The 10,842-nt window shown below is 34.1% G+C and overlaps 1 protein-coding gene across 1 annotated transcript in view; it reads right to left on the minus strand.

The window, feature by feature from the left end:
- The window catches only part of PABPC5 (poly(A) binding protein cytoplasmic 5), a 3,489-nt gene extending 2,077 nt beyond the window's left edge, over positions 1 to 1,412 (minus strand). Inside the window, exons 1-2 of the mRNA XM_006903844.3 lie at positions 1,212 to 1,412; positions 4 to 563 (exon numbers count right to left, since the gene is read on the minus strand). Of these exons, the coding sequence (XP_006903906.1) occupies positions 4 to 539 (536 nt within the window). The 5' untranslated portion in view covers positions 540 to 563; positions 1,212 to 1,412. The remainder of the gene's footprint in view (positions 1 to 3; positions 564 to 1,211) is intronic.
- Positions 1,413 to 10,842: the final 9,430 nt, after the last annotated feature.

The raw sequence follows: 10,842 nt of genomic DNA on the forward strand, positions 1-10,842 counted from the left end.
AATCGGCCAACATAAACTTGGCGATTGTTGAGCCGCACTCCATTCATGTGCCAGATGGCTCTGTTGGCAGCCGCCAGGCTGTCAAAGTGCACATAGGCATAACCCTTAGAGCCATTGTCATCGCATACTACTTTGCAAGAGAGAATGTTTCCAAAAGCAGAAAATAAATAAAAAAGGGCCCTATTGTCTATGGATTTGTCCAGGTTTTTGATGAATATATTTCCTACTCCAGATTTTCTTAAGCGGTCATCTGGCTGAGACCACATGAGGCGGAATGGTTTGCCATTAATCAAATCAAAATTCATGGTATTCAGGGCCCACTCTGCATCCGCAGGAAAACGGAAGTTAACATAGCCATAGCCCAGGGGGCTGCGGGTCACCGGGTCACGGCAGATTCGGGTGAAGCGCAGGGGGCCAGCAGGCCTGAACTTTTTATATAGCATGTCCTCGGTGACATCTGGGTCCAAGTCACCCACGTACAAGGCAGCCTTGAGGTACTTCTTTTTCTTGCCAGCAGGATTAGGCTCCCCACTCCCCATCTCTCTGAGCACAGAGAGGAGATTCTGTTGAGAGAGAGAGAGAAAAAAAAAAAAAAGGCTGCTTTCTCTAAGGTATGGGCCAAGCAGCTGTTCACGAATAGAAAAACGCCAAGGCGAAGGAAGCTAAAAAGCAGACTCAGAAACCCTGTTGAGGCTGAGAAAATGAAGTTCAGAAACACCTGGTCAGTAGGCTCAGAACGCATCAGACAAAAAGGCACCCTAATAACAAATCTCTTGTACCTTAGGGATTTACAATTTCCACCCATTCAGATTTAAAATGTTTCAAAAGCCAGCAGTAGGAAAGAAATTTCCCTTTCTCTGTTAAATTGTAAGAAATCATCAAGCGGCTCCCCATATCTAGCATTGCAGACCAAGGCCTCGCAATCCGTTTTCTGCATAAATATAGGCCTCGAGCTCCTGTTGGCTTAAAATTACATCAACAAGGGCAGGGGCGCCGAACGTGTATTCCTCCGCCGGCTGCCTGGCCGGTCTCAGGCGGTCTCCCAGCTAAGTAAGGCCGCTACACACACTGAACGTCAGCGAAAGCTGACTGCACTTGGTGCTTTGGGCCGGCAGGCTGCAGGCGGCGGATCAGACAGAGACAGACAGACAGACACACGCGCGGGGAACCGGAGACCGCCCAGATACCCAAGATGCCCACTGGGTACGGACCGAGTGACGCGCGGTGATTTCGGCAGCCTGAGACTCGCGGCAGGTCCGGAGGGACTGACTGGCAGACGCGCACTGGGTCAGCTCAGACGCGAGGCGGTTCCGGACAGATGCGGGGCGGAGTCAGAAGAGAAGGACAGATGCGCGGCGGGCGGGCAGAGCTCTGACCGATGGACAGGGATTGCTCTCCGCAAGACAAACCGACCCAGGGACGAAAAGCCTGTAGCTGTGGTAGGGCGGGGCGCGAGGAAACCCGGAACCGTGCTAAGTAACTTCCCGCTTCTCTGTGCCAAGATTTAAAAAAAAAAGAGAGAGAGAGAGAGAGAGAGAGAGAAAAAAGAAAAAAAATGGTTTTTAGATTTGTTCTTATTATTGAAGTTTTATTTATTAATTATTTTAAAATATTATTTTTAGTCTGCTGATCCAAAAATCAGAGGAGGTGACAACTTAGGCGGAAAGAACTCTCATAAGGTTTTTTATATTTTATTTTTTTAACTGATTTCCTAAATCATTTCTGTTTAGGAAATAGGATATAGCTTGCATACTTTTCTTGAGTGCATTAGAAAGTCAGACTCGACAGCTGTCCTGGACTCCCAGTCCAGTGCTTTACGATCACGGGGTCGAATAAAACACAGGGCCATGTTGTCTTTGGCCTTTATCCTTACTCCATTAAATTCCAGCATAATGGTAGCATTATCCCCAGGTAGTAGGCAGAGTTCTTTTCACTGCTCCAGTAATACTAAGGCTTTAATGATTGCAGAGTCATAAAATGGCTTTTAAAGGTACTTAGTGCCACAAAATATTGAAGATGCTACCTCTATAATCACAAATTACGAAATCTTAGTTAAAGAGATAAAAGCTGCAAAATCAATGCAAAATACATAATTAACGTTCGCAGATGAAACAAGCACATAAAGATATAGGCACTTTACACAATTAATTACTAATTTCTACATGAGCTGTCAACTTTACACCATTGCATTTTTTTTCTTTTAGACTACTGTTGACTAAAGATGACAATTTAACCTCATTATTTGCTCAAATATTTAATAATTTTAAAAATTGAACTCTTGTGCTTGCTTTCTAGGATTCTTGCTTAACTAGGGCATGGAGACTGAGGAAAACAAATACAAACAAAAAATATTATGGAGGTAGACTAATAAAAACTGGTCTTACAATATGACTACAGTGACCAACATATAGAAACACTTGCAAACACTTGCTTTGTTCATTTTATTTTGAACACAATTTTTAACCATCTTTCCTGCTAAGCTGAATTAACAATAAGCTTTTAAATTAACTTTTGACTGTTTTTATTTTTCTTATTTAAAAATATTGTTTTACTGGAAATGTTATATTAAAAAACAACATAAATCTAGGAAAATAATTTCCACAGTATTATTAATGAATCAGATCAATATTTTAAAGTCATTTATGTAACCATCTAAATACCCATATTCCAATTCATTTATACATAGTTCCTCTAAGATTATAGTTAGAAGTGGGTTGTTAAAAGTAATTATTTTCAAAATAACCTCCTCTTTACACTTACCAGCCATTTTGAGGCCATTGTACTGTAAATATTCGAAACTATAGTGACCTTTTTATTAGAGCAAAAATAAAAAAAAATATATATATAATTGCTTTGAAATAAATTGTAGTGTTCCCTCCTTCATAAGCAGCAGATTATGGAAAAAAGGAAAGCATTTTCACATATAATTTGTTGAATCATTTTAATATTTAGATTGAGAAAAGTCTCAATCTTTGTCATTTTTTGTCATTTTTATTATATATTAAAAGCAAGTTTACAGTCTATGTTAATATGATTCATATATTAAATCCATTAAAAATCCCCTCCCAGATTCCTAAGGCAGTTGGTTGAAGCATATTTGGGTCTTTCTAAATGTGAGAAACATTTTGCATGAAGTTCATCCTATCACACATTGTTATTTACAGTTGATAGTAATGTGTCAGCATGAGTGGAAGAAGAGCAGTTGGGAATTTATTTTTCATCCTTGTCCTACCAGGCACTTGATCCTGTGTTTCCAATTAAAAATCTCAGCTGTGCAAGTTACTGGGACTTCACAATGTTAGTAAATTTGCTGCTCTCTTGAATGACATCTGGGACGACAACAAAATATTATAAAGTAAAATCTTTATTACCTAGAACTTGGCTCATTTTCTTTTTTAGACAGAGAGGATAATGGTAAGAAAACAATTTGATGTTAAGAATGTAGTATAAACAGGCATTTCTACAGTAAGTTTTGGAGACAGTAGCAATTTTTCCCCTATTTCTAAAAATTTTATCTTGAGCCATGAGCACTTATGCCTTGAATGATAATCCTACAGTCACTTTGATAAGATTAATTATCAAAGAAAGATTAAATTGTGTTTATTAGAAGGTACTTATTAAAGTGAGAAAGTGGCCAAAACTGGAAAAGTTTTAACATAGTTTACAATGGAATGAGATTCATGCTAAATTGTTAATAAACCAGAATACCTCATTCTTTAAGCAACATTTCAGTATTTTTAAATATTAAAACTATAGTTTAGATACTTATTCAAGTTGGTAGCTATAATTCATACTTTTACAACCATACAGGATTTGTTGGAAATTAAGAAAAACACTTTTATAAAAGCAGTTCAACATGTGTTTCCTTTTTCATTTGTCTGATGAACTAAATCTATGTTGAATTTAAAAGGTATGAATTTAAAAGGTATTCAACTGTGAACAAATCTGAGAAATAAAAATCATAATAATATAACAACTTTATACATATTTAGGCTTAATTAGGTGTCTCCTTAGGGTACTCTTTAATTAGATCCTATAAGTTTAAAATAAATCCATAAAATACTACATGTGAATTTATGCAATTGCTATGTATTCACAATCCAGTATATTTAGAGTTTTCTATAGCATATATGATGGTGAATCAAAGTATTTTCTGTTATAATGTTTTGAAATAAGGTAGGAGTATCACCCACTTGGCAGATAGTCTCAGACTATCTCCTTACCAAGGCCTGTTTACTGAACATATGTCTCATACAGGGAAAATACCCACATACCACATTCTCTGGTTAAAAATCTTGAGCTATAGGCATTTCACCTGACCTGGAACAAAAAATAAAATAATTTTTAAAAATGAAAATTGCATGCTTTATTTTTATCTTCATTTCTTTATTTAAGTACAGTCCTTATACAATTTTATTAGTTATATAAGTTTCAGGTGTACAATATTGTGATTTGACATTTTTATACCTTACAATGTGATCACTCCACTAATTCTAATAATCATCTGTCACTGTGCAAACATCACAATATTATTGACCATATTTCCTTCCCTTTTTCACCCATTCCCACCACCCCTCCCTTCTGGTAGACACTTTCTAATTGTGGTTAGAAGCACGTAAAAATTTACCTTCTTAACAATTTTTAAGTGTACAATTCAGTGGCATCAAGCACATTCACACTGTTGTGCAACAAACATCACTATCTCCAAGACTGTTTATCTTGCCAAACTGAAACTCTGTACCCATTAATCTATGCTTTTAGATAACATTTAAAATATATTAAGCCATTTTTATTGTTGAGCATTAAAGCTGCTTTTAGTTATTTTATTGTCACAACACAACATGGTATAATAAACATCCTTATCCGCATACTTTTATATATTATCGCTCTTATTTATAATAACAAGATTCTTGGAAGTGAGGATTGAACACTTAAATGATATCTGTATTATTAAATGTTAATATATACAGTCAGACAGTTCAAAAATGATGCAGTGGTCTTCTTATTTTACCAATACCATGAAAATTTAGAGGAAATGGACAATTCCTAGTAAAATAGGAATATCACATTTGATTCAAAGGGGAGGAACAATTGCCGTAGAATAGATATAGATTACACCTGTGCTATAAAAAAAAAGGCACAAGTGATTTTATAATTGAGTACTATTATATAGTATTTTAAAAAATACATGTAGGACTCATGCTAGTCGAACTATTACCAAACATAAAAAGCTCCCTAAGCCATGTTTATAAATCACCACCAAAAGAGAATTTTCATGAGCCCAGCTCATCTTTTCAAACCAGAATAAATTGATGGTCAGTCCACTCACTTACAGAACTTGGATATATACCGAATCAGTTGTGCATATGTGTGGATGTGGGAACAGGCAGATTGCAGAAGCAGGGTTAAGTGTTATGTAATAAGGGTTTAGAAGGGGATATGTGTTGGGAAGATAGTTAAAGACTTCTGGTTTAGAGTGTGGAAACAAAATATACTCCAGCTATTAATCATCATATTTTGTACTTTTTTTCTTTCCTTCTGGACTGTGTGTTTTATGTGCCATTAAGTCAGCTCCAATTCCTGGCTACCCTATGAATGAGTAATGTCAACCATGTCCTTTCCTCAGCAACCCTACTTTCTTACTGTAGACTCATGCCTATGACTTCTTTTATGGACTCAATAAATCTCATATTTGGTCTTCCACCATTCTTGCTGCTTTCTATTTTACCCGGCACTATCGTCTTTGCCAAAGAATCCTACCTTCTCATGATATGCCCAAAATAGGACACCTTAAGTTTTGTCATTTTTGCCTCCAGCAAAGTTTCAGGCTTACTTTGCTCTAGGACTCACTTGTTTGCATTTTTCTAGACAGAAATGTAAAACATAGTTCTCCACAGATAAGAAAAACTGTACTTTTAAGCAAGCAGATGACTGAGGAAAATTCTTTGCTTGTCTTTCCTGACAAAGAAGGTTACATGTAAAACAATACATTATTGTTTAATCAGTATCAATGAGAGGATCATAGAATTGCTTTCTCTTAACTTATCCTATGTCCTCAAATCCCTGTCTTGTAGCTAGTGGCACAATAAGTATTCCAACATTTCCTGTGAAAGCTGTAGATGCTCCTCTTGTGTACTTCTTGGATATTCATATTAATCATCATAATAGGTAAGAGGAAGTGTGTGCCTATTTTGTTATGAAATTACTATCTTCATGTTTTTATATATCTAGCAGTAGTTATTTTAAATGGACATTAAATTTACAGAGTAAAAGACCTACATTTTACATTGGTGTTTGAATTCCCTAGTACATCTTCTTTGCCACAATTTTATTTGTTTGTTTGTTTGTTTATTTATTTATAAAAGTTTTGTTAAAGTACAGTTGACACAGATTATATTAGTTTCAGGTATATAACATAGTTATTTGACATTTATGTAGCTTACGATGTGATCACCACAGTAAGTCTGGTAACCATCTGTCACCTTACAAAGTTATTATGATATTATTATGGACTATATTTCCTGTGCTGTACATTATATTCCGATGGATTATTTATTTTATAACTGGAAGTTTGTACCTCTTATTCTTCTCCATCTTTTTCACCCATCTAGCAGTTTGTTCTTTGTATCTAAGAATCTGCTTCTGTTTTGTGTTGTTTGTTCATTGGTTTTGTTTTTTTAGATTCCACTCATAAGTGGAATGCTATGATATTTGTTTTTTGCTGACTTATTTTACTTAGCATAATACCCTTTAGGTCCATCCGTGTTGTCACAAATAGCAAGATTTTATTTTTTTTATTGCTATCACTTCTTTTTTATCCATTCATCTATTGATAGATACCTAGTTTGCTTCCATATCTTGTCTATTATAAATAATGCTTTAATGAACATAGGGTTGCATACATCTTTTCAAATTAATGTTTCTGTTTATATTGGATAAATACCTAGATGTGAAATTATTGGTTCATATGGTAGTTCTATTTTTAAATTTTGGAGGAAACTACCTACTGTTTTACATAGTGGCTGTACCAATTTACAATCTCACCAGAAATGTGGGAAGATTCCTTTTTCTCTACATTCTCACAAACACTTATTATTTTCTGTCTTTTGGATAATAGCCATTCTTCCAGGTGGGAAATGATATCTCACTGTGGTTTTAATTTAATTTCTCTGACAATTAGTGATGTTGAGCATCTTTTCATATGTCTGTTAACCATCTGTATGTCTTTTTTGGAGAAATGCCTAATTGGGTTCTCTGTCCATTTTTTAATCCGATTGTTTTTTGATGTTGAGTTGTATGAGTTCCATATGCATTTGGGATATTAAACCCTTATCAGATATATCATATTTGCAAATATCTTTTTCCATTCAGTAGCTTATCTTTTCGTTTTGTTAATGGTTTCCTTTGCTGTGCAAAAACTTTTAGAATGATGTATTCCCATTAGTTTCTTTTCTTTTACTGCCTTTGTCTGAAAACACATATCCAACAAGATATTGCTAAGACCACTGTCAAGGAATTTATAGCCTATATTTTCTTCTAGGAGTTTTATGGTTATAGCTCTTTCATTTAAATCTTTAATCTATTTTGAGTTTATTTTGTATATAGTGTAAGAGAGTAGTCCAGAGTCATCTTTTTTTTTGCATATATCTGTCAAGTTTTCCCAACAACACTTATTGTAAAGACTGTTATTTCCCCCATTGTATATTCTTGGCTCTTTTTGTACATTAATTGACCATATTTCTGGGTTCTTTATTCCATTGCATTGACCTGCATATCTGTTTTTATGCAAGTACCATACTTTTTGATTACTATAGATTTGTAGTATAATTTGAATTCAGGAAGTGTGATAATTTTAATTTTGTTCTTTCTCAAGATTTCTGTGGCTATTCGAGCTCCTTTATGGTTCTATATAACTTTTAGGATTATTTGTTCTAGTTCTGAGAAAGATGCATTGGTATTTTGATGGGGATTGCATTGAATCTGTAGATTACTTTGGGTAGTATGGATATTTCAATGACCTTAATTATTCCAATTCATGAGCACCGTATATTCTTTCATTTATTTGTATCATCTTTATTTTCTTTCATCAACATCTTATAATTTTTAGAGAATAGGTCTTTCAACTCCTTAGTTAAATTTATTCCTAAGTATTTTATTCTTTATAATGCAATTGCAAATTGGATTTTCCCTTTAACTTCTTCTTCTAAGTTATTAGTTTATAGAAATGAAAATAATTTTGTATATTAATTTTGTATCTTGCAACTTTACTGAACTCATTAATTAGTTTTTGGGTGGAGTCCTTAAAGTTTTCTAAACATAGCATCATATCATCTGCAAATAGAGAATTTTACTACTTCTTTCCAATTTAGATGCTTTTTATTTCTTTTTCTTGTCTGATTTATATGGCTAGGACTTCCAATACTATATTAAAAACAATGATGAAAGTGGGCATCTTTGTCCCAGATCTTAGAGGAAAAGCTTTAGGCTTTTCATAACTGACTACTATGTTAAATATAGGTCACTCATATATAGTCTTTATTATGTATAGGTATGTTTCCTGTATACCCACTTTGTTGAGAGATTTTTTTTTTTTTACCATAAATGGGCATTGAATTTTGTCAGATGCTTTTTCTGCATCTATTAATATAATCACTTGATTTTATCATTGGTTTTATTAATGTTGAGTACAGCATTGATTGATTTGCAGATATTAAACCATCTTCGCTTTCCTGGAATAAATTGCACTTGATCATGGAATGTGATTATTCTATTTATTTTTTAAATGTTTTTTTCAATTGCAGTTGACATACAATATATATTAGTTTCAGGTGTACAACATATTTATAGACATTTACATAATTTATGAAGTGATAAACTCAATAAATCTCATACTCATCTGACAATGTTATTGACTATATCCCCTATGCTATATTTTATATCTCATGACTATTTTGTAACTATCAATTTGTACTTCTTACTCCCTTCCCCTTTTTTACCTACCCCCTGAACACCCCTCCCATCTGACAACCATCAAAATGTTCTCTGTATCTATAAATTTGCTTTTGTTTTATTTGTTCATTTATTTAGCTATTTAGAGTCAACATAAGTGAAATCATATGATATCTGTGTTCTCTGACTAATTTCACTTAGCATCATACCCTTTAGGCCTATCCATATTTTCACAGATGGCAAGATTTCATTCTTTTTTTATGACTGAGAATTATTCCATTGTATGTGTATGAAACTTCTTTGTTAACCAATCATCTATTGATGGACACTTACTTAGGTTCCTTACATATCTTGGCTATTGTAAATAATGCTGCAATTAATATATGGATTCTCATGTCCCTTTTAAGTGGTGTTTTGAGTTTCTTTGAATAAATAACCAGAAGTGGAATAACTAGGCCCTTCCTTGTCTCTTATTATGGCCTTTATTTTAAAGTCTATTTGCCTGATATAAATATTGCTAATCCAACTTTATTCTTTGTTTTTGTAACATAGTAGTCAGTTATGAGATATCTTTTTTTTTAATTTACTTTCAATCTGTGAGTGTCTTTTGTTCTGAAGTGAGTCTCTTGTAGGCAGCATATGTAAAGGTTTTGTTTTCTTACTCATTCAGCCATCATATGTCCTTTAATTAGAGCATTTAAACCATTTACATTTAAAGTAGTTATTGATAGATATGTAGTTATTGCCATTTAATTATTCATATTTTGACCTTTTTCTTTCCTTCTACAAGAAGCCCATATAACATTTCTCATAATATTCACTTAGTGGTGATGAACTTCTTTAGTTTTTTCTTGTCTGGGAAGCTCTTTATCTGTCCTTCAATTATAAATGACAGCTTTGCTGCATAGAGTAATCTCGGTTATAGGTCCTTGCTTATCATCATTTTGAATATTTTGTGCCAATCTTTTCTAGCCTGCAAAATTTCTGTTAAGAAATCATCTGACAGTCTTATAGAAGCTCCTTTGTAGGTAACTAACTGCTTTTCTCTCACTGCTTTTAAGATCGTCTTTTTGTCTAACCTTTGTCATTTTAACTATGATGCGTGTTGGTGTTGACCTCTTTGGGTTTATCTTGTTTGGGATTCTATGTACTTCTTGGTCTTGCATGTCTATTTCCTTCTTCAAGTTATGGAAGTTTTCCATTATTATTTCTTTGAATAAGGTCTCAATTCCTCCCTCTCTCTTTTCTACTTCTGGTACCTCTATAATGTGAATGTTGTTAAGAATAATGTTGTTTCAAAATACCCTTAAACTATCTGCATTTTTCTGAATACTTTTTTCTTCTGGCTGTTCTGATTGGGTGTTTTCTGCTACTTTATTTTCTGAATCACTGATTTAATCTGCCATTTATTTTCTCTAATGTGTTCTTCATTTCAATTATTATATTTTTCATTTCTGATTCTTCTTTATGTTTTATATCTCCATTTTTAAGTTTTCTATCTCTTTGTTAAAGTTCTCACTGTGGTCATTGAGCATTCTTATAACCAGTGTTTTGAACTCTGCATCTTGTAGATTGTCTTCATTTTGTTTAGTTCTTTTTCTGGAGCTTTGTTTTGTTCTATTTAGGACATGTTTCTTTGTCTCCTCATTTTGGCTACTTCTCTGTGTTTGTTTCTGTGTATTAGGTAGGTTTGCTATGTCTCCTGGAATAGTATAGTGGCCTTATGTCATAGATGTGCTGCAGGGTCCAGTGGCACAGTCTCCCTGGTCAAGTGTGCCAGGTGCTCCAGGAATGACACTTGTGTAAGTCGTGTGTGCCCTCCTGTAGTAGTTGAGCCTTGATTGCTTTTGGCACATCAATGGGAGGGTTTGACCTTTAGTCTGATTGGTTGTG

This window comes from Pteropus alecto, unplaced genomic scaffold (assembly GCF_000325575.1).
Source record: "Pteropus alecto unplaced genomic scaffold, ASM32557v1 scaffold2400, whole genome shotgun sequence".
Classification (NCBI taxonomy): domain Eukaryota; kingdom Metazoa; phylum Chordata; class Mammalia; order Chiroptera; family Pteropodidae; genus Pteropus; species Pteropus alecto.